The sequence below is a fragment of the Acipenser ruthenus genome, chromosome 46, assembly GCF_902713425.1.
Source record: "Acipenser ruthenus chromosome 46, fAciRut3.2 maternal haplotype, whole genome shotgun sequence".
Taxonomy (NCBI): Eukaryota; Metazoa; Chordata; class Actinopteri; order Acipenseriformes; family Acipenseridae; genus Acipenser; species Acipenser ruthenus.
In genome coordinates, this window is record NC_081234.1 from 7,922,051 (window position 1) to 7,946,609 (window position 24,559).

The following is a 24,559-nucleotide window of genomic DNA, read 5'->3' on the forward strand; positions in this document are numbered from 1 at the left end:
AGAGTTGTGGTTGGAGCGGTTAGCTTTAAAATCTCATTGGTCGTTTGATACAATCCTCTATTCTTTATGTCTATAAAAGGGCAGAACCGTTTGAAAACGCCATTGAGATACCATTGTAATACCAGTTCTTTACACTGAAGAAATAGCAGCACTTTTAATTGGTCCACAGCAGAGTTTTAGAAGATGTTGCACATTGCACACTGTCTCATACGAATACAGTGCCATGGTACTGCAATGTTATCAGCAGTGTGTGTTGGTTCATGCAATTGTAATACAATTTCAGTGTCACACCAATGGTAACCTCAAACCATGCAACTGCCCTTGTGTTAACATTGCCCCTCAGTAAAGAGCCATTGACAATGAATATCATTTGGAAAGGAAATTGCTCCAGCCAGCAATGCTGCAATCAGCATATCCTCTAGCCCTGTGCGTTCCTTAGAGACTCCCAGATCGAGTGCAATAATATACGGCTGCAGCCGTGTCAACAAAAGGAGAAAGCCGCTATGTACATGAACCTTTATTGCCGAGGATTTATAGAGTGTTTTATTTTTCTGTTAACTTGACTCCCAGAGAAAGAGGCTATTGAATGCTTTCGGTCTGCCATGGGAAGCACTAACATCAAAATCGATTTCACCAAATACACTGAGACCTGACAGCAACGTTTACAGACCAGAGGCAAACACATTGTGCAGAGGCTGGGGTTTTATTCCAACTCTGAAAAATAAACACGTGAGTTGAGACACAGCAGGCATGGTTTTATTTGAGGTGGACACTTAGTTATACAGTGGTACCCGTATGTAGACTTTCTAAACGATTTAGGGCTGTTTATAAACAGCCCTAATTAGATAAACAGCGCTTGGAAACGTCCACTAATAACCTCTCAAAAACAGTCTTTAAAACAACCCTTTGAAACGGTCTGTAAGGTTTTGTGATTAGGGTACAGTGTAAAGCAGGGATGTCCAATCACATCCCCGAAGGGCCACGCCACTCCAGGTATAACAGGTAAAGTTAGAACTGCTTTACGGTCTGGATAGAGGGTTAATGGGTTAGAACATGGTTGGAACAAAGACCAGGACCGGAATACCAACTTTGACCACCCCAGAAATAAAGCGGTTTCAACCAATCATTAGGAGGAATTGCTAGTTTTAGTTTACTGATTTAGTTACATAGTACGCAGAGATAAAAAATTATGAGACGTCAAGTCAGCTAGACGGCCAGCAATTCTTTATCGTGCGTGTTTGACATTTAACATAGTTTTACATCAGAATTGAGTGTTTTGGATTAAGTTAGAGATGAATTACTCACGTGAACACAAGCTCTGTTACAGAATTACAAGTACATACAATAGAGAATACTAGAAATAGTACTTACCTGTGCTTTCACAACTCCACACTGGACAGCAACAGTCACGGTGCGTTAACTCCAAAAGTTTCATTATGACATCACACCATTGATGTGGTCACTGCATTGTGATCAAATACGTTCTGATGACGGTAAAGGGCAGAAAACAACTGAAAGGTGTCTGAAAAATATCAAAAAGGATGGTCAGTTCTATGGCTCTATGGATCCAAGAAGATACCTGAGTCTAGTGACAAACCTAATGGAACCCAGACAAATGGGACACACATATCCCAGACAAGAACTCTTCTAGAAAACAACGTCAAAGGAGTAAGCATTTGTGCAAGCACGGCGTCTGAAGACCAGTTTGACATAGGTGCAAAGGACAGTTTTCAAAGAGGAATGGGTATGAAACTAACAATCAACAATCGACAGTAAAACCTCACTTGTTAGTCCCTTGACCAGCTTTATTAGAAAGGTTTTACCGTACAAAGAACAATAACCGCTCCTTCTTTGAACCAAGTTGTTCCTTTCTAGCTTTATAATGTAACAATGGTTTCATTCCTCTCCGAAGGCGTGGCACTACCTTGGCAAACTCTACTGAACTCAACTGCAGTCTTGACCCTTGAGATGGAGTTCTGGCTGCATTCTGTATATACTGTGCTTGTTGCACACATGGCATGGGTAGATTTATCATTCTATAAGTATGTTCCTGAAAGACGGATAGAGATATAAATATATAATGTATGTATCACAGTACAGGAAATACTTTTATTGGGGGAGGGGGGTGTGGGGGCATGTTCTGCTAAATTCTTAGTGGATATGACCCATGACCGTTGATTAAACGAACAGGCTTAAGTCCCATTATACACGCTATGAATAATGATTTCAGATCAGTGTTTAATGTGAACTGCGGCCATCCAGTAGATTTTCTTTGGCAGTTCTTTCCTCCAGACATATGCTTTCTTTTGAGGAGAGGCTTTTGAACAAAAGCGTACAAAATGCATTGAATGCGGAGAAACGGCACATGATTAATTATGAATATTCGCAGGCTGGCCTTGAGCGCTGTTCTGTGTCGAATAAAAGAGGAGGATGATTAATAACAGCGGTCTGTGCGGAGCTATATCCTTTTATTGTGTGTTGCTTTAGATTTCAGAGACGAAGGTGAGAAAGTGCAACCGTGGTTAACGCAGGAGGGAGGACAGTTTCCTTTAAACAGCTTGTCTGTAGTTAAGATAATATGCCAGCTTCCATTCAATCGCTTATGGTTTTTGCCGTTGATCTTTTTTTTTCAGACTTTCGTTTTGACTTTTACCTGCCACGAGCACACTATAAATTCCTTAAAGAGTACGTAGCTGCTACAAATGTCGTTGTATTTATTGGTTCCACTTTTCCCTTGTCTTTTTATGTTGTTTGCCATCATTGAGTGGTTCAGTGCGCCGCTCCCTCCTGAATCCCTAGCAAAGACCGACAACTTTGCACAGCCAGGACGCGACCTGCACTCTCCTGACTGTATGACCAGCCAAGTTCAAAGGCCATTTTGTCACATGATTTGAATTAGAATTTCCAAGAATACCTCACTGACAGGTAAAGACAGACAAAGGAAAATGAGAACTCAATATAGAATCAACAGAACCGAGAACCACATACAAATACGAGGGAACGATGAGCAAAGAAATAATATGTCAAGGTAACTTGCTCTTTATGGTAACAGTCCCTGAGACCATGTGCTTTTTAAAATCGACAAACGAATAATGTGACTTGTGCTCATGGGAAAACCGTGATGTCATTAGAAAGCTATGAGTGTTCACATCAGAATGCATTAGGAATGGGTTTATGCTGGAGTCTATGACTAGAAACTTAAAATAACCAGAGCTGGAAAATAAAGGGAATTAGAGATTCCACACACATCAATATTTCTGGCCCATGTTGTGCATATTTCCCAGAAAGGGTTCACGCTCGCATAACCAAATTGAGGTCCTGTGCATCAGACCTTGAGGAGAATTTGAAGCATTCCCGTGGCCCACAGATCCATCTGCTTTCAATGAAACCTCTTCATCTTTTTCCTCGGGAGAAAAATCAATATTTTGGAACAGACCTGCGAGACGTTGAGCTGGAATGCACTGCTGTGTGTGGTTTGAGATCAGAAAGGAGAAGGTGGGTTTGTTGAGGTGCTTGGACTGGAGGAATCTCCCAATTCACTGAGGGGGTGTCAGAGACTCCAACGAAGCTGACTGTGTGTTTTTCTCATTCCTTTCAAACCATGCTAATAAATAAAACTATCCTTGCACTGTTGCACTGCTAGTATATCACTGGAGATACAAATGGTTTTAATCCTAACTTGTTACTTCTTATCTCGTATTGTATTCTAGTAGATTTGCACTTACTGTAAACTACACTGTATTTAAATATCGTTTTTGCACTGTGATCTTGCCATGTAACACCTGTAAATCGCCTTGGACAAAGGTGTCTGCCAAATAACCTAATAATAATAATAATTGTAATTTATGTTGCTAATATTTGTAAGATTGGAGAGAGACTGCGGTCGACACACCATTCAGACATGCAGGTTTTATTTACAAATATTTGCAATGAAGTGAAACATTCAGAATAAAAAAAACTGAACAAACAGAACTAGTAAAACGAAAGCTAGGAAATAAAAGTTGACCCAGCAGCCGGCTCCGCGTTACCTCTTCTAAAAAGAGGGTCCCGCTCCAGGAACTGCTAAACCAAAAAGATCAAAATACAGATTACAGAATTCAACGAGGGCCATGGCCGTGCTTTAGGGTTCAGAGTTTTGTGGATTCTAATCCCACTCAGTTTATTTGTGTTTGAGAGGAGCAGTTATCTGGCCCTACACACAGTGGTAACCCATTGCTCCCCCTGGCTCACGCACGCAGCTGTGAGGGTTCTCCACACATTCGTCTCTGTTTGCTGAGAGTAAGAAAGAACAAAAGAACAAAGGACTGGCTTTCCAGCTCCTTTTTCAAGGCATGTGGCCAGGGTTGATTGATACTCAATCAATCAATTAACGCCGGGCCACATTCCACACTTATCTTAATTAGGGAGCACAAACCCAGATTTAAACAGATAAACCCCATTTACATGTGCAGGGCATCTGCACTGTCATAGCATTACACCTTGCATCTGAAGCTACTTACTCTTCAAGAAAAGTAATGTCTAGTAAAATTACCCATTTATTTTATTTAGGCCAATGAGATCTAGTTATTTAAGCCTGTTGTTTTTAGGGTCTTCATTTAAAAAGGGGGGTCTGGCTTGTGCTGATCATGCCTGTCTGTCTGTCACACTCTAAATGGTGAACACAATAGGAGCCTTGAGTTTGCACCAGAATTCACCAGACTTGTATCACACACTCTTAGCCTCCTATAGAAATCTCAGATTGCATTTGGTTCTAATCCGACAAAGTCTTGATTTCATACAAATAGTTTGAACCTTTCCGGTACTATGCGATTACTGTGCGATTTTGAGGACCCCTGTTCACCAAAGGCAGAAAAGCAGCGGCCAAACGTTCTCATGCAAAGTCTGAACTGATGCATTGGAAATGTACATTTCCATAAGGAATTTGCACACGAGTGCCACTTAGCTGTGAAGCACAGCCTTTGGGAGTAAACAGCATTTCAGCGGCTCAATCACAGTGTTTCCAACTGCGAGTTCCACGGCATGAACCCCACCCCCTACCCCCGAGATGCGATTTTACAACTGAGCACAGCTGCCTCTCCTCTCTGTCTAAACACATCAGCGCAAAGTAAACCGTACATGCAGAGAACACGCATTGCGCGTTTTTATACAGAAACACTGACACATCACTTAAACTGACACGTTCCTGGATTATAAATAGGGTCGGGGGGGGGGGTCAAGATATCATTCCTCGCTGGTGTTTTTAATAAAAATGTGTTAAAAGACGCGTCGCTGAAGTAAAAGCTGCCCGTCCGGTAGCCTCCAGCTATATTTCAAATGTGCTAACCAATGCTTTCAAATCAATTTTCTTACCACTTATTAGCTTTATTAACATTATTACGGGTCTACCTTTTATCGGGCTGAGGTTTTCTTTATGTTAAAGATAGGCACATGTTTTAAATACGCTATAGACAAATTGCTGCATCCTGGTGCCTTTGTTCACGTCACAGTCCTATTAACAGCTCTAGCAGCTGGTACCTGGTGGAAACCACTGCAATGTTTAATCTATAGCGCTGTCTGGAAATATCCAAGGTCGTACCTACCTACCAAAATCACACATTTTCTTCCGTCTGGAAAACTGCTTATTCAGTTGTGCTGAAACTTGGCACTAACGTTGTTTTAGCATGCGTTATTGAGAGCATTGGATTCTGCGGATACATGGGGGCTGCCTGTGTCTATCTGGTGAATTGTGATGAAACAGGGTTTTCGCATTGCAAGACTCTGGATGGCTTCAGATGGGGTCCTAACACCTAGTGCCACAGGGGCTACTGTGGTCCAGTCCTGCAAAAAAGGTTAATCATCAAAATGAAAAATGAAACCATGGCGCACCTACTGGACCACCTACCTAATGGAGGCGCATGACAACACATGGCTGGTGTTTAGATAGACACAATAGGCTTGAACTGAAACTGGTATAAAAAAATCCTAGAGATTAGATTGTGCTGAATCTGTTATTCCTTACTCCATGTGTGTGTGTGTGTTTAATTAATTCTGTATTACATGTAACAAGACGTTTTGTGTTGGTTCAGGTAAGGTGCCTGTTATAAAAGAACACCTCTCGTCAAATAATTGCAAGCAGTTCCTGTTGATAGAAGCCTGACTGCACAGTACTTTAAAAAATAAAAAAGTCTCACTTAACAAGGATAAATAATGCATGACGAGACCAAGCAGCCGGTAAACAGAAAATGTTCCTCAAAATGACGCTTTCCCAACTGGCTGTGCAGTATCTTTCCAGCTTTACATCTGTATTGTGTCTTAAAAGTTTTCACACAATTATTTTTATATATATATATATATATATATATATATATTGGTTGAAACAACTCTTATTGTGTTTTATGGAGTGTGTGCAGAGCAGCGATCAGGGCACAGCAAGAAAATGGATGAAGGAAAACAAACCAGTAATGATCGCCATAACTCATCCGCCTGGCAGGTCTCATAAGCAATGACATCACTCAGCAGGATATTTTCCTTACAGGTCTGCGATTGCTATTTCTGCAAGAAGGGACTGCATGGAAACGGCTTTCTTTTGTTTAATGTAATCACTTAGTAACACCTACAAATCATACAGTAAAGCCAACATGTTCTATAAATATACAAAGGGTTAAGGGTTACAGGTAAAATATATCTTTTTTTAAAGGGTATATACTGTACATTAGATTTGGAGTAAACACAAGTATAATAGTTGTGCTGTGTGTTTGAAGAAAGGTCCATTCAGGTTTATGCTAAAGTTTTTGGTTTAGGGATAGAATACTTAATACAACAGTGGGCCAGAACATCCTATTTAGTGTTGCTTCAAAAAGCATTTAAAAAGTAAGTCAGTGACAAATATTATTTATACATGGTGGCCGATAATAATGCATAGATTGCATATGATCTATGAAGCCAGAACTATAAAATATTTTTTTTTTTTTTTTTTTTTTAAAAAAGGTTTTTGATACTTTTACTGTCCCTGTATTCACTGATCTTGGGATTGTTATTTTAAGTCATTTCAGGGTTTTTTTTGGTGCTGGGATCTTGATATTTTTTAATTGGAAGCATTACCCTTCCAGCATCTATTTAAACAGAGGGAGTTCATATGAATGGTTATATGCAATAAATGCCTGCATAGAGATCTTTTAATTACCCGAATCTTCTTTACCAGGTGCTTACAAACATGTGGAAAAGTAGTGTCACTCAAGAGCTAAATAGCAAGCAGATAAATGTGTAAAAAGTACTTACAATTACAGAGTATTAGTAAGCATCGAAAAGATTAGCTAATTATCCTTAAACATTACATTGACATATTGCATATATTAATCACTGGGAAACCATCTTTAAATATTCAGAGGAGTGGTTTTCTTCGTAGTATACATCAAAAATAATATACCCTAATATACCAAAAAGATACATACAAAGACAAAATTTGTGATCAAGCCTCTCTGTGCACCATACAGTTTCATACAGTATTATTCGACTGAAATACAAACACATGTTGTGGTTCTATAGAAAATCTCTCTCTAATCTTCTGGAAGGTAATTTTGGCAGGGGTACAAGATTTACATTTTACTACTAAGGCCTTTCACTACTTCAGTACAGGGCTATAATATATATTTTCTTTCTTCCAATTGAATATGAAAGAATAAACAATCATACTTATCAGAATTAAGTCATATTCATAAGCAAGTGAAATCCGTGTTCATCCCAAGTAACATAATGGGGATCCTGATAATGTTGAACTAACAATCTGTTCTATCTTGAATTCTCCGTTTATAAATCTGCTGGTTTTTATGATACAAACACATGCAAACCCTGAGGTCAGTTTTTTCCCCTCTATAAAGTGCTTGTGATATTTTTAGAAAGAACTGCATGTTTTTGATCAAGCGCGGTGTTGGCATCCCTTTGATATAAAATGACCGCCGAAGTTTTTTTTGTGTTTAGTTTGTTTAACTCTCTTTAACATTGACCCTGTTCGTTCACATTTTTACACTTGGTCTACAGGGAGAAATACAAGGTTTTCTTTTAATTCAGGTGTAATCTATTACCATGCCCCGCACAGACCATCATTAACAGTGTCTAAGATAAATTCAGCTTTGAAGTGATTTGTTTGTGTAGTAAAAGGGACTTAAGCTTTGCACTCTGAAAAGCAGGAGTGACCTCTAGCATCAGCATGTTAAACTGGGGGCATTTTTGACTAACCCCTTAGTTTGATCTCATCCCAAACTGGTAATGTTCTGTTATTGCAAGGCCACATTTTTCCCTTGCCCTGATGATTGTGTAGACGCCAGTTTAGCATTTTTCAACATTTTTTACTTTTGATTCAAAACACAGTTCTTTGAAAGACAACTTAAAGGCATTCTGAAGACCACGCATGCGTTGCCCGACTCCACATCATGCTTTTACACAATGTCTTTCTTTACCCACAGAAATAACTGATGGTGTTTAAAAGGCCATTGAAGTTGAATCTAGAGAACTCTAACGAGGACACAAACCAGAAGGCACCAACAACTATACAATAAAGTTTTTTTCTGGTATTACTGGGACCACAATGCAAGACATTAACAGTGGTGTATTAGATTTCAAACGTATTATCTAACTGTACCAAAACCTTATTTCTGGTTTTGCAACTAACAGGCGTTTTACACTTTGGACTAAAAAGCTTTGAAAATCACCCCCAATGTTTTCATTAGACATGCAACTGGGTACGTGCAATAGGAAGCACCACAGAAAGGTCCCTGGAGTTTTGTAGAGTGATAATAACGTCAGTATGCACATTTCGCTCTGTACAGTGGTGATGATCATCAGGTGTATTTCTGTAGGATCCCCCATGGATGGGTAGCCACCCACTTTTTTTATTTAGTTAAAGGCATCAAAAGATGCTGGGTTTGTGCAAACTACTTTGCTCTTTGATCACTGGAGCACCTACTTTAGCCACTGGCCTCACACTAGCAGGCATAAGCAAAACTCCACAACTCTTCACTTTCATAATGTAAACTGGCAACTTTAGATTTTGAAAGCATTTTCAAAAATGCAATCACTTTGCCATTACTAAACCCAGAGCTCTTTCTGCGCAGATTCTGCTCGCTCCTACTGTACAGTACATCTGATACACAATGCCAAAGCTTCCTTCAGTAAAAATGATTTAAGCAATTTTCCCCTTCCAAAACACCTACACAGTGCGGCACTTGTAATGATTCATTCTCCATTAAAATGTTAAGGCACCCCAACAAATGCATTGTGCTCCTCGTTTTATCAAGAATCATATTGTATTTCCATTTATTGTTACACAATACATGTTATTACAGGTCATAATGAATAAGTTAACATGCATTTAAAAAAAAAAAATATTAAAAGGTATTGGTTTGAATGATAAATATGAAAGACACTGCCTGACATAACTAGGGCTGAATATAACTAGTTTCACTACTGTGCTTTAGGTTTCTGAAGCGGTTGCTCTCTCTGTACATATAAAATCTCTCTATACACACACAAACACATGTGCATACCATCCATAACCTGATCAATACAAATCAATTATCTGACTTACCACAACGGAGCAACATAATGTTACTTGTTATCAGTAAAAATACTATCAATATTGTCAGATAATGGAATTTAATATATTTTGATATCATAACAATTTTTTATTCTTTTTTTACTTATTTTAGACGAAGATGCAATACCTTTTATTGGACTTAATTATTGTTTAGTCCAATCGCACCTCCTTCTCTTTGTCTCTCATCTCTGGACTGATACGGCTACCATTTGATCTACCAATAACTTATTTTAAAAGACAGGCACATTTTTTATGAGTTCATCTTATACACTTGTGATCTCCACATAACAGTCCTTCATTAGGCTGGTCCAACTGAGAATGCAGAAGCTACTACTTTGCGTTGTACCAGACTTCAATACCATTTAAATCCTGATTCGAACATCAGCCACTTACTGTAATAGAGTACCTGTCTTACAGCCACTATATTGTAAGCATGTGGTGGGAATCAAATTACATGGATAGGCATAGCAAAACACCACACAATTCACTGACCTACAGAAGGCTGAAATTTAAGACAGTTATCATACCTGAAATTAACTCTTACGCTCTGCACTATCAGAGTCACACATTTAACACATAATTCACTGTCACTGTTGTCCTACCAATATCACTCTGTTCTATAATGACATAAAAGGGGAGGTGGAGGTTAGTTTGACAATTGTATGGCACAGCTGGCTTAACAAAAATAAAACCTAGGTATGTGGTCTAGAAAAGAATAGAAAATAAGTAGAAAACATAAATGTATAAATTGAAAAACTTGATTGAAAACAAAAAAAAAAATACATGTAGATCACTGTGTGTGGATAATTTCTTTGTTTGTTTTACCATGCAAGTTCTTTATAAATAATTGTATTTGTAACCAAAAAAAGAAATAGAAAAGGAAACAAACAAAAAAAACCGCTATATCTGAAACTACCTACATATAATACAAGGAGGGGGGAAAGAGGAGAGAAGATTGTTGAGACGCAGTGTGTTGTGTCATTGGGTGGCACCAGGTGAGTTATTCGATGGGTCGCGACAAGTCAACCAATCGGGTAGGAGGTAGGAGAGCAATCACTGTGAAGAACAAGAATCAGGAACAGACAGCCCCCTTGCAGCTTTTCAACATATGGCTTGCTAGGACAAAAAAAGACAAAAAAAAAATTACATTAAAGACATTGTAAAGACATTGCTAATTCTTTACATATTCAAAAGAATGCAGCTTCCGCGACGTTCATGATTTGGCAATTCAAGATTTGGGTTTATTCACCTTTCTGTATGACAGTAAATGCTATTCTTTATTAAGGCCCTCAATTCTTCACGATTTAAGATATCTAAATATCACCCACAGCTATAAAACGGTAGGACATGTCTCAATACTTTAACAAATGTTGCAAATACCTTTTTGACAAATGTTTCTACTAGCTGTCTTTTTCAATGTTTAATTGAGTAATCTTTACAAAGTTTATTTTGGTACTACTACAGAGACCCAATTAATGAGGGAGGGCTGTATTGTTAACTAAAGCTAGGTTTTCATGTGCTCCACGAAGCCTCTCTGTAAAAGAAGATCTCAGCTTGTTCCAATATCAAATTAGGACGAGTTCCTTCTGCAGTCTACAATCTACTTTTGCTCCTCAAGGTCATGGTTTGACACTGGCCTTTTTGCACAATTTGCATATATACGCTCTTTGGATCACTTCATGAAATCGCTTTGGGGAGATTCTGCCCGTCAGCCGCAATCTTAATTGAACAAACAGAGCTGGTTTCTGATCCCTTTCAAATCCTCCCAGGCGGCAGATGTTTTAAACAGTGAGGTTGTTATTTTATGTATGTATGTATGTATGTATGTATGTATGTATGTATGTATGTATTTTAAGTGGGAAAAATGAATCGAGATGGATCATCTATTTTACAACAGCTTTCCGGGGGAGGTGAAACACGTCATCAATTACAATGCAGAACTGAAACATTAATTACAAGAGTCATTTTTAAAACATTTAAAAATCTATATATAATGTTAACTCAATGAAGACAAATTCATGGTACCTACTGACCATCACAGGCACACTGGAATATGTTAATTTTACATCATAAAATTAAAAATAAAAGACTTGAGAACTGACTTGGTTAGCTCAAATCAGACCTGTGAGATGTCAGTCCTCACCTTTCAGACGCGTATTTGCAGTTCACAAAATAATCCAGAAAAATGTTTCTGCGTTCAATTCCCCTCCACCCCTCGTATAGGAACTAGTTTGGAATTTCACAGTTTCAGTTGATCTGTGCGATAGATTAGCCTCCTGTGTAATTGCTCAAAACCACAGCCCATCGGAAAACATGCTATTTAGCAATAATGTCTGTGAAATGAGTCATGACAAAGTGTTGTGCCAAGTAGATGCAGCTGCGAATTGACAAAACAAAGCCTACGTCGATGGCACGCAATCAAGGTCTGTCGGGTTACAAAGGGGAAACAGCGGCAGGTATTACATAGATGTCTCTGCATTTGAATGTGCTGCACAGTAATTCACACGTGCTTTGTAATAATTCAAACAGTGAGTCTTGTGGAATCAGTTATACCCTGACTTATATTAACATGTAAAGTATTGTGGGGTTTAAAAGATGATCACCCGTAAGATACACATTCACAGTGCCTTTAATGATACAGAATGTAAACCATTTTTCTTTTTTTTTTTTTTTTTTTTTTTTTTTTTTAACTGAAATTGGAAAACCAGAAGGGACCAAAATGCTATTTTTAATCATCCCACCTCAATCTAATGCGTACTTATCTGCTTACCTTTGATAGCTTTTATCTTCCATTTCCTCCATTCCTGTCTTCATAAATGGTAATTTCAATCTGTGGGGCAGCAGTGTTAAGGAACATATCAACACTTTTTTTTATGACAAATTCAGGCAAGGTGGCGTAACCTTTAAGGAATGTACACAAACTGGAAAGCCAACAATTTCTGGGCTCTGATAAAAGTATAATGAACTGACGAGGCAGAACCCACTTTAAAATACAGGTCCATTAAAAAAATGATACGACTGGGAAAATAACTATAAATGCACTGAGTTGCATCCCCACAATCACTTACTGAGGTGCCAAGTTCATGTGGTAAAACAGCAATTGGTAAATACAGTGCAACAACATGTAATATAGATATGTTATATTCTTTAGGGGCACAAGTCTGTTTCTCTGTTTCTCATGTTCATTTAAACAAGCTTGGATAAAATCCAACCAGATCGAGGACACCCCCATTTAGATACATTGTAACGCAACTTAACTGCCTTTCCAAGGTGTAACCAATTAAATAAACAAGGTTTCACAGACAGCCAAATAGCTGAAGCACATTTCGCACAGAATCGTATGGACCAGAGCTGGCCAACTTTTTCGCTGTTGGGAACACTCTGCTGCTAACAGGGCTTGACGGTGTCATCTGGGCTCCACGTAGAAATTGAGTCAATTACCTTAACGGCTCAGGCTTATAGCACAACCAAGCATGTTGTAAGAGTGAGGTCAAAGACAGCGCTCGAGGGGAGAAGAAAACTAAAAGCCGTGTTTCCCACGATGTTAGATATTGTCTATACATAAATAAATATTTGGGCAGGTGGAAGACATGCACAGCTATGGCCAAAAGTTTTGCATCGCCCTATGGAATTAACTAATTGTGCTTCAATGAAACCTGCTGAATAACGTCACGTTAACATATTGAATCACATACCGCTTTGTAGTTTTCCAGATACTTCACGAAATATCACGAAATAATAATACATGAAATATCGTTCTACTACTATGGCTTCCGGTAGACACTTGCGATTTCATTTTGTAGTTTCTTTGATTTAAATAGCATGATGTTAAATAAAAGAACATTGTGTTCATACAGTTGTATTATTTATTTTTTAAACAGTGTCTCAATCCTAAAATACTAGGTGATGCAAAACTTTTGGTCCTAGCTGTATATAGCGATGTGCAATCTACTCTGCCTGTGTTCTTTTCCTTGTATCGTGGTTTCTAGCAAAGCCGAATGTCCTTACATAGACCTTGGTCTTGGCTTCTTACGATTTTTAATTTTTTAAGACAGTCAGTGAATCTGATGTCTTTCAAGAGCTAGCTACATTAGACTCACATTTTAAATATTTACATGCTGTTGAACTAAAAAAGAAAAAAACCTGCTTCAAACTCCATATATAGCCCTTGCCCTCCATATAAACCTGCTGGATACAGACCAGCACTATAGGCTTTTGATACGAAACAGAATATGCAGGCAGACAATGTATGTATACATTATTACTTGGCAGCAACAGCAAACAACTTTAGCAATATTCAGGGGGCAATTAATTTGGATGTCAGGAGCACAACACACTTGGAAGCTGGTGTAGTAACATTTTTATTTTTAATCCATGAAACACTATAAATCACTGTTGTTACGAGATGCCCTCATAACCAACCACAAAGGAAGTCGAAGCCGATGGAAGTCTATATACCAGCTGTGGGGTTTCAGAATGCCAGTTGTTTCTGCTTTTCATTACACGTCTTTATCTTTAGTTAGCTGTACAATGTGAATGAGGCCTCTGCTCAAGGATTATGTGTGTGGGGGTGGGTAATGCATTAGATGCATACTGAGAAAGCTCCCGTCTGCACAGCTGGTACCATGTCATTCATCTGCACTACAGCCAATCCAAGTTTTACTATAACCTTACTTAACGGTCGACTTGATCAACTTTATCGACTTTTTTTTTACAGCACCAGGGTGTCTACTAGGATTTGATTAACCACCTATTCTTGGAGGTAACCCCAGGATAACCAGGGTGAGGTGGTATGAGTGCCGTAGCTTAAGGGGTGGTTTTAGGGGGTTGAGACCCTTAAATATCAACCATGTGCAAAAATCTTGATTCATCACCATCACCCCGCCCCAGGACCAAATCCTTACTACGCCAGCGTCATTAACCATCATCAAAAAAACTCCATCCACCCAGGAAACGAAATCCTGGCTGGTGTTACACAATCCAGGGCGATTCCTCAGTGCTGCAAAATGCTCCAAAACAACCCAGCTGTGGTTTATCCCAGGTTAATCGAATCAACATCTCAAGTCACTTATTGTGCAGTTGAGATTCTACTCTTTGTTTTTCAATGTTAATTCAGCACAGCAGACCGGCGATGGATATGCACAGCAGTTTGATCCATTCCTGGTTTTGCTTTGATCCTCATAAGTCACCATGTACAAGTAACAAACTCAGATGTGACTAATTAAGTTGACAGTACACCTTGGACTGTCTCAAAGCGCTGTGCAACAGGAGTTTTCTATTCTCTTGCAGCAGTAAAGGATACCACACGGAGTCCTCGCTCAATGGGGTCTGTGATGAGCATGCCTCGGGGAGCGTAGACCTTATCATTCTGCTCCTGGATGTACTTGGCAATCTTCTTCAAAACCTGCAGAGGAGACAAAACCTTTTAACAGCCTGCTACATTCCTGAATTCTTTTAAAACAGTAATATCTGTAATTTCAGTAATCTCAGTGGAAATAGCAGGGTTAAGGCTGCTGTCAAAGACTAAACACACAGCGTGTTTTGTTGCTTTGCTTTTGCACTTTATAAAAATAAAAATTGTAAAATATTTTATTTTATTTTTTTTATTTTTTTTTATTTAAGAGGGTATGCATTGTTTTATTGTGTAATTAGAGAGGATGTGGACAACAAACTAAAAATACACAGAAGTATGTGCTACATGTGTAGGCAAAGATGCTCTCGTTTGGCTGCAAACAAAAATTTTTCCCTGCAAGTGTTCTCCCTGGCAGAATAAGAGGAGGTTTTTTTTTAAGTGCTGGTAGTATTGTGCATCTTGGCAATTAAAAGAAAAAAGTCTTGGGTGTTCTAACTTGATTTAGGTGTTATTCCTGTTTGATTAAGTTAATCTTTAAAGATCACGTCCTACTTTGTTCCACAGGTAATTCATACAGTTAGATTTGAAGACTGGAGGGTACCTTCTTTACTGAAACGAGCAGATCCTCTTGACTAAGAATTAGATGTGAACTGATAAGGTCTCTCTGTCATGAAACAGAACTCCACTCCTCTCAGAGTTTGGATCTTTAAAAGGACCTCACTTTAATGGAGACACCTACTGCAAGCTGGTTTTCAAATTAGTAACTGGGTTTTAATCTCCTCTGATAAATTTCTCATCGGAAAGCATAAATTAGAGAAACTAGTTTTGATTTTTACTAAAGATTTTTTTTTTTTTTGTGCTAATAAATTCTTACCAACCATACAAATCCATGTGCATAAAAAACATACAGGATCAATGTAATTGACCTAAACAGATCTAGAAAATTAAAACAGGACTTTGTACCAAGGTTATGGAAATCAAACATTTACTGTACCAGTGCATACAACTCTGCGACTACTTCTGTCTGTAAAAATAGGGAAAATGCCACGTAGGGTCCCGTTCTAATGATCTGAAGTCAAACAACTGCAGTATTTAGTTCAAGCATGGTTTAGATCAATTGAATAGACGCCCATATCTGCCAGCACGAATGTTTAATGTTGCACAGCATATTTCTAAACAATATGTACCATTATATTTATATAAATGTAACCTTTTGGGAGCTTACTGAATAGAGAATCAGCCAAAAACTACATTTAGAACAGACTATCCACTTCTGGTTATTTTCTCATGCTGGAAACACTGACACACCAGGTTATCAATACAGATCATTCACCACAGACTGGAATATTACACAAGCGTTCTTTATTAAGAGGGAGTCGTCACCCCCACTCCTCCCCAACTCAAACACATATCACACTGACAGCAAATCTGCACATATCACACATCACACTGACAGCAAATTTGCAGTTTGTTTCTGTTCAGTTCTTCTAGTAATCACTAGTACAGACGCAGACATAAAAAGGTTATTTTGCGTTGTACGATACCTGTAATCCAATTCGACCGAGATAATTATAGTTGTGAAGCCAATATCTAACAGCTCATCCAGAAACTAAAAAGCAACAGAAGAACAATTTGGCAGCTGTATTTGGTCAATAATACTCGCCTGGAATATAAAGCTTGGGCAGGTATGTCACATGGTTGAACCTTATGGATGCTCAGGTACCAAATAACAACTTGAATCTGAGTTTCAGAAGAAAAAAACTGAAATTCCCTTTCAACACTCTTAACTTTCTCAAAAGGTAAAATAATGATTACATTTTAAAAACTACTTCTTGATTCCCTTTAAACCCCTAAATTAGCCGAACGAATCGTTGCTCTGCTCTGTCCTGGCTTCAGGCAGCGGAGAGTTTCGAGTTACGAGTTCAGGGGGGGCATCAACGTGGGTTATCTCTCTCCATTGGTATGTTGTCAATTATCTTCAACAAAGAAGACGGCTGGAAAACAGCCAAGGGCGAGGGGGACGTCTTGGATCAGTGTGGCGCTTAAATATCCACACCTCCTTCAGGGCCAAAGAGAGAAAGGGGAGAACCTAGATCTCCACTACCAACTAATCCACCAATCACTGACAGATTTTCTCAGCATCGAGATTGGGTGACCGGTCCCAGAATAAAGAGTTCCTTTCAAGTGCTCAGCTATCCCCCTCCTTTCTGTCTTGAATATAATCCGTGAAACTGCATCTTTTAACGGGGCCACTGCTCTCGTCTGCGTTGTTTCAATCTAAATTGACCACAGACTGAATAGCATCTCTTTCTAAAAGTTTTCGTTCATGCATGTCAGATCAGGATATGAGGATTTAGGATTACGTTTCTCAGGATCTGCATTCCGTTTCTGAATGTTGGGGGTCTTCAAGGAGATGGATTTATCCAAACTTTATCTGGTAAAGCAAAACACACCATTTTCATTCTTGATTGTCATTAAACCATAAACATTTTTTTATATCGGAATTAAATCCACCAACGCACAATGTACTTACACTTGGACTTACTACAGCTTATTTTATTCAAATGATCCAACTTGTTGCTTCCTGTCAACCTCTTAATTATGTATCTTAAATCATGTATCTCTCAAGAGTTTTGTAATGTGATCAATAAACAGATGTGAAATGCAAATACATTATACATGTTTCCTTGGGGACAAGGTATTTAAATTATAGTTTGTTGGATGTTTTTTGTTTCTTAGTAAAAAAGTACACAGAAAGGCTTTTTGCAAACTTAGGTGGAGGGGTGAGTGTGGGGTTACATTCTTTATAAAAAAATATTCTTTACCCCTTACTTAGCTATTGCGAGAACAGAATTTTGGACTTAAAAGCGACAAAGGAGGACATTCACCAAGAAATAGCTATTACCATGAAAGTATATCATAAAGCAGTATGAGACATGTGACTCAGCTATGCAAACCCCACATAGAAGATTACACTGAATGAAATACATACTCGCAACTCAGTTTTACTCTACAACTTTAAGAATACCATTTACATAATATCTTTATTTTTATATAGCGCCTTTCATAGTGGACCACCATCACAAAGCGCTTTACAGAGGTAGGCTGTGAACTGTGCATTATATGCAGAGTCACTTTCAATAGGACACTGATTTAACATCTCATCCGCAGGATGGAGCACAAGGAGGTGAAGTGACTTGCTCAGGGTCACACGCAGCGAGTCAGTGGCAGAGGTGGGATTTGAACCGGTGACTTTCTGGTTACAAGCCCTTGACTTTAACCACTGGACCACACTGCCTCCTCCAATTTATGTGAATGTAAGCTCTATGAAACTGCAGAATCACAGCCCAATCTAATAGTATAGGAGAGATAACCCCACTCAAAACAGCAGACTAATAAACTACACTAATTTACTAATATAATATAATTACTAATATAATAGCCTGCTTTTTTTTTTTTTTTTTTTTTAATGCGCTGCACTGTATTCCCTGATGGAAGTAGCTCGTTATTAAACACTCTTTAAAAATATATCACGTATAAATTAAAAATGGGTCTTCTGGAATCAAGAAATGGTTACGGAGGTATCCAATGGAGACGGCTCGCTCTTCAAGTCAACGCTGAACAAATCGCTCTCCGTCTTTCAGTTTTGTGAACTGGCAAACAAAGAGGGGGTGGGGGGGGGGGGGGGGGGGGGGGGAGTCTGTGCAAGTCTGTTAAACGGAAGTGGAACGAGCTTCATCTTTCCAGACGTCTGCAGCGCCAGTTCTCAAGATTTGAACCTCTGCCCTCACCGACGCCAAGGTGCTTCTTGAGAAACGCCAGCTCACGGGGGGGTGCCCTTACCTTTTCATAGTGCGTCTCCATGCAAAGGAAGATGGTGTAGGCAGTCAGGCAGGCCAGGCAGCCTTCCAGGTAGGACTTGCCCCCAATCTTCTCCGCTTCAGCGTACAGATTATTCAGAGTGCGGACCGTCTCCTCGAACTGCTGTTTGTCGATCTGAACGAGAAGACAAGGTGAAGTGCAGCAGGAGATAAGACAGTATCATACCTGACAATCTTCTGGTAATTCATCCGCAACTTGAAACACTCAATCACAAATCTGCAGGCAAGAAACCAAGGGGCTGATTTGATTAACCTATACACACACACCGAGATAAGCCTCACCATTCACGGTTATACAGAATAGTGAATATTTAAGTATCTATGTCCTGAAGTCTCAATATAGCTTAAATAAAATGTATCTATGATATCTGAGGAGGCAGACATAACTTACATCTTTCAACAAAAATACAAAATGCACAGTTACTTGTAATTTAGGCTAATGGTTCCTTACATAGTGCCTACATAAGTGGAACCAAGCCAGAGCATATGAATAAGAAGGTGATTAAAAATTCATACCAGGAATCTTCGACTGGTATCGTATCTATATTAAAAGTATTTTGTAATAATGCAGAATGTTACTGATCAGTGAAAGAAATGGACATTGGCATTTTTTTTATGTCTTTAAGCAAAGTGGAAGGAATTCAGATCATTTTGATGTGTGGTACAGATAGTCAATGGCGTGTGGCTGCCGGGTTTAACAGAGCATTTCCTTACTGACTGCATGTTTTCATGTTTGGTGAAGCTGTTTAAATATTTTAACAAGGAGGACTCTACTTTCACATTGCCCAAGTATGCACCAGATTCATAAAACAAATCCTTAAAATCAACAGAGGAGCAAATGTTTTAGACAGAAATTCATTCAACAGGACCAAGGGGCACAGTACAATAACGAAATCCGCAAATCTCTGGGAACCGAAGAAGCTCATGAAAACTAAAACCAGCGATTTTCTTTTGCTTTAAGTTTTGCCAACCTGAGATAAATAAAAGGAGGTAGGGATCTTGAAAGCTTGGATAAAGAAATCAGCACCTAAACATTAACCTTCGGGAGTGTTTTGACTAGGTGTTCAACATGTGTCTCCCCTTTTGATTTTCCAGCTCCCCCCACTGTAATATTCTGCAATCCGGTATGTTAGGAATGTATAACAAGAAGAGAAAGCAAACTTTCATTACTGGTAAAAGAGCGTGAAGCCAGCTAAACTGGTGTGAACTGAAATGCTCTTTCAGTCACGGGAAAAAACATTCAACTTCCCAAAGTCAAAACTACTGTGCAGCCAGAGCAGTTTATTTTTATAAACTTGCTGTCTTTTTTGCAGACAAATTTGGGATTTTACTTTTTATTCCCTGAAAAGTCAATTGACTGTTTCTAGTATTGCTCAGAAAATATGTCATAAGCACAATTACTGTTGGTGACGCAATTAGCGATATACATTTTTCAGTACAACTAATAATCAAGACAAAAACTAATTATCGATAATATCATGACAATTGATTACTGTTCCAAACCGCTACCCCTGATCATTTGTTTTCTTACCCGGTTCTCCAGCTCTGGCAGAAATTTCATCTGGAACTGGCAGGTGGTTCCTGTGGAGTAGTCTCTCTGGACAAACACTTTGGAAGCAATGGCTGCTTGCTGCCTCATGTCTTGCAAACTATGAGTCTGAAACCGACAAGGAGTAGTAGTCAGTATGCCCTTTTAAAAGGAGGAATAAGCCAATTTCGGTGTTATAAAGTTTGAAATAAAACATCAAGGGTCAAGTTTAAACAATGATCAGATAAACAAGCATGACAGTAACTGACACACACCCGCCTGTCAGTGCTGTAAATTCAGAATTAGAGCCGTCAGTATGACGAGAAGGTTAATGACCATGAAATACCAACAGTATGTTCAGAATAGCATGGGATAACAAACGGTAATGAATAGTTTAATGGAAACTGGACAAGCAGTATTTATATTCCAGGCGATAATGATAAAGTTAAACAAGAAGACTTGGCCCCTTTTTTGGAAACCTGTCAGCACTACAGTAACTCGTTTATTTTTATTTGACATAGTTTTCAAGCGCACCATTTTTTTTTTTTTTTTTTTTTTTTTTTTAAACTCAGCCCCTTTTGTAGATATCACATCTTTACACATCTTGATTGTACATGTCCCAATTGTATAAATACATAAAGGCACGCACGCAAATAAAAACAAATGCATAAACTGTGCTTAAGTTATTTCGCAAAGTACTTTTCAAAGTGTCCTCCTTTTGGAGTCTGTTCTCTCCAAAATAACTTTTGAATCAGGAAGCACCAGCGGCAGAGCCTTAACAAAGCTGCCAGTGTTCACGGGTAATCTACTGGGTCATGGTGAATTCAGTGGTCATTTGACAGTCAAAGTCTGTAGATCAGTACTAGGATAAACATGGGCTTGTCATGTTTGAATATCGGTTCATAATTTCGACAAATCGAGGGAATGAAAACAAACTGGACAGCCAGCACGTTCTGGTGTTTGATGAAGTAGCTCAGAAAGATACTGTGTAGCAACCCTGGGATCCTGTTTCACTACGAATTCTGGTTATATCTAACCAGCGTTCTCAGTCATCGCTTTTGTTTTCAAGACTCACAAGAAACACAGAAACGAAGCCAGACATTTCACGGTAGAAAGTGCAGTAACTAAGATAATTAACGATCCAGCAAAGTCTTGTAAACAGTTTTTGTAATCAGCCGCACTTTAGGGAATATCGGTTTTCATGCTCTTCAGCTATAATCAATGGTCTTTCCTGCACGAGCCAGCTTTACTCATTAAACAAACACAAGACTCCTGCCAGGTGCAGAAATGGGTAACTAGCAGATTCCACCCGGACCCAAACTGCCTGGAGCCCTGAAAGCGAGCACAAAAGAGAGTGTGCCTCCTGTTGACTTGACATTTGGGACTCTCTAATTAACAATGCGTAAATGACTATTATTTGTGAATTTGGGGGGAAAACAAAATCTTTGAAATGGTTGAAACAAAATTTGAACTCGTAAACCAAAACTAGCATGGTCCTTAACCCCTTAAAGCCCAGCGACATGCATACTATAGGATATGCTACAAAAAAAGTCTTTGTCTGTTACAAGGGTGGGCCAGGCTCACATCTCCTTCACCCGGCTGTGTTTGACATTAACACCTTGTTGAAATGTGTTATTAAAATGATTAGAAGCAATGGGGTCAAAATTACAACTGCTGTGACAAACAACCGATTATCAACTGCCTACAGACACGGGGAAGCACGGCGGTTTTTCATTTTTAATATTTGTAATTTTCTTTTTTTTAAGGAAGCTGAGGTTATTAGTCCCTGAGCTTAATTTTTAAAAAGGGTTTTACGCATTTGTCTGCTTGAAATGGTTTTTTATGTATGATACGAATGAATGTCTATTTCTTGTACCAGTTTTTTTTTTCTTTTTCATTTGGGGTGTGTTTATAACATTTTTACATACAATTTAGCTTTGTTCTGTGTGATTTGCCACTAGACACATCTCCCATTACAAAAATGTCATTTAATTATGCGGTTCTTGAATTACGTGATCTAAACAGTACAACCTCTGTGTAAACCTTTCCATCACGTGAGGCTTTGTTGTTATGCTAATATCACTGTTTAGGAAGGAAATGTTTACAGCTACCATATATTTAACGTTAAAAACAGACAAGTCAAAGTTCTAACATTAGTAACATGTCACTACGGTCGTTTTAACTTTAAAGTTCAACACACATTTTAATTTAACAAGTGTTTTTGGTAAACCTTGCGTTTTCAGTAAGGTTTGTCAACCCTCCTATGATTATTTTTCCATTTTTCTTCGAATAAAATCAGAAAATAATCACAGTAATACACAAAAAATACAACATTAATTCCGTGTGTTTTTAAGGCCAAATGTTACGAATAAAAACAGATACTTCATCGAAAGGAAATTGCTTTCCGAATAAACTATTTAAAAAAGTCTTCCTCGTATTCCTACTTCTGATCTAAACAAATAAAATTCAATACTTTATTAAATACCCCTTACCTCCGCCATGTTGAAAGTCCGTCTGCTTCCGCTTTGAATGGTGTCTTGGATTAGAAGTCCGGAACGGGGACGCATGTTCAAAATGACCGAAAGTTACGTTCCGCTTGTCAATGCAGTAGATAAAATAAAAAAAAATGTGTGGGTTTATACTTTTTTTTTGTCAGTTAGACATTTACTGTGACACCCTCGCAAAAGTTACACTTGTGTGTAAATACACACAATTAGAATTTCACTCACTGCGTTTGCTAGCAGATATTCGGAATAGCTGTGGTAAATCTTTGTAAAACCAAATAAAATACCTTCCTTATATAATGTTGTGAAGTGGGTGTTTAAGTCATAAGTGATATGTGGTATAATCATAGTTCAAGACTGCCAATGTATTATGTGAAGGTTTTGTGAAGTGGACTAATGTCCACTGGGTTCTAGGTTAAGCATATTTTATTTGGAAGCTTTGCAATAATAAATAATAAGAAGAAAGAATCAGAAGCAAGGCAAAGCTCCATTCCATTAGTTCAGCCTAATTTAAGGCACTGTTCTATTAGAAGTGGTTCCTCATTAATGGACCCATCAGCCATTTCCTCCTGTTTGTCTTGCAATCCAAGCTACTGAGAATGGGCTGCCCTTCTTTCATGTAAAGCCTCGTTTATTTGGACGATAAACACATTATCTGCACTTACCAATTACCCTCCCGACCCCCGGGATCCTGCAGAATGTGGAAGCAGTGGGCGAAAGGCTCGTCTGACAGGAAATGCCAGTGTTATTGAATGATTTATCTGCACACATTAAGGCCATCGGGGTGCAATAACTTCAAATATAGGAATTTCTTTAAATATTTACCTTGTTCCCTTAATACCTTTTCTTGGGGAATTGGGTGGGCCCCTAATTCAGGGCTGACAGACATTGAAAATAATTACAATCTGCTAACTTTGTGCAATAAGTTCCTTTGGTCTCTGTGTCATACTTACCGGATAGGTGGCCACGTCAAAAAATGTGCACCATTACATTTAGAATAATGGGAAACCCCTGTCAGTCTCCAAGAGAGGGCAAGGATTAGATACCAGAGAGAAACAACTGTGCTTCCCTCCTATCCAGGGCAGGCTTGAGGCATGTTGATTGAACTGCATCCTCACCAAAAGAGAAACTGTGGTCCCTGCAGTTCAGGACAGGCCTGAGGCATTTAGACTGAACTGCACCCTCCCTCTCCCCTTAAAAAAAATAACTACCTTAATAGTCCACATTCTTTTAAAAACAAATGACAATAACTTTTTTTTGAAAACCTTTTCAGACACTAAACCTTTAAGAAAAGTTGATGCCGTATAGGTGTGGAACATTTTGATTTTATTAACATCTTTTAAAGAAAAAAAAAAAAAACTTGAGGAAACGCCACTGTGAATCATCTTGCCCTGGCAAACGTGTGTGTATCTGTGATTTACATGCCTTTTAGTCAGGGGAAGACAGAAGTAATGAGTCCAAATTCCTGGTGTGAAACTGAAAGGCTTGCCTAGGTGAATTAGTGTCCTGAGGTCAGCAGGGTTGTTGAGAAACAGTTGTGTTTTTTAAGGCTATAAAAAAAAAAAAATTCAAAGCGCCATGTCAGTTACAGAGCAGCTGGAAAACGTGGAATTGAATATGTCAGGATAGCTGTAATATAAATATCATCTTTCTGTAAATCTGAGCAATTCTAATTGCCACCAGACTTCACGCCATTCAAATCACGTGACAAAACTGCCTACA

At 38.6% G+C, this 24,559-nt stretch overlaps 1 protein-coding gene across 1 annotated transcript; it reads right to left on the reverse strand.

Moving 5' to 3' along the window:
* Positions 1-9,262: 9,262 nt before the first annotated feature.
* Positions 9,263-22,933, reverse strand: LOC117397917 (golgin subfamily A member 7). Its single transcript, XM_059013610.1, has 6 exons — positions 22,826-22,933; positions 20,337-20,462; positions 18,768-18,920; positions 14,874-14,975; positions 12,342-12,401; positions 9,263-10,687 (listed from the first exon to the last, which is right to left on the reverse strand). The coding sequence occupies exons 1-5, from the start codon at positions 22,898-22,900 to the stop codon at positions 12,354-12,356; spliced, it is 504 nt and encodes a 167-aa protein (XP_058869593.1). The 5' UTR covers positions 22,901-22,933; the 3' UTR covers positions 9,263-10,687; positions 12,342-12,353.
* Positions 22,934-24,559: the final 1,626 nt, after the last annotated feature.

Bases quoted from the DNA above. Each gene is read 5' to 3' on its own strand.
- LOC117397917 (XM_059013610.1), bottom strand. From the start codon at position 22,900: ATGCGTCCCCGTTCCGGACTTCTAATCCAAGACACCATTCAAAGCGGA. The intron at 20,463-22,825 runs GTAAGGGGTATT...TGTCGGTTTCAG, and splicing joins GGACTTTCAACATGGCGGAG to ACTCATAGTTTGCAAGACAT. The intron at 12,402-14,873 runs GTATCCTTTACT...GCTGCCCCACAG, and splicing joins TTGAGCGAGGACTCCGTGTG to ATTGAAATTACCATTTATGA.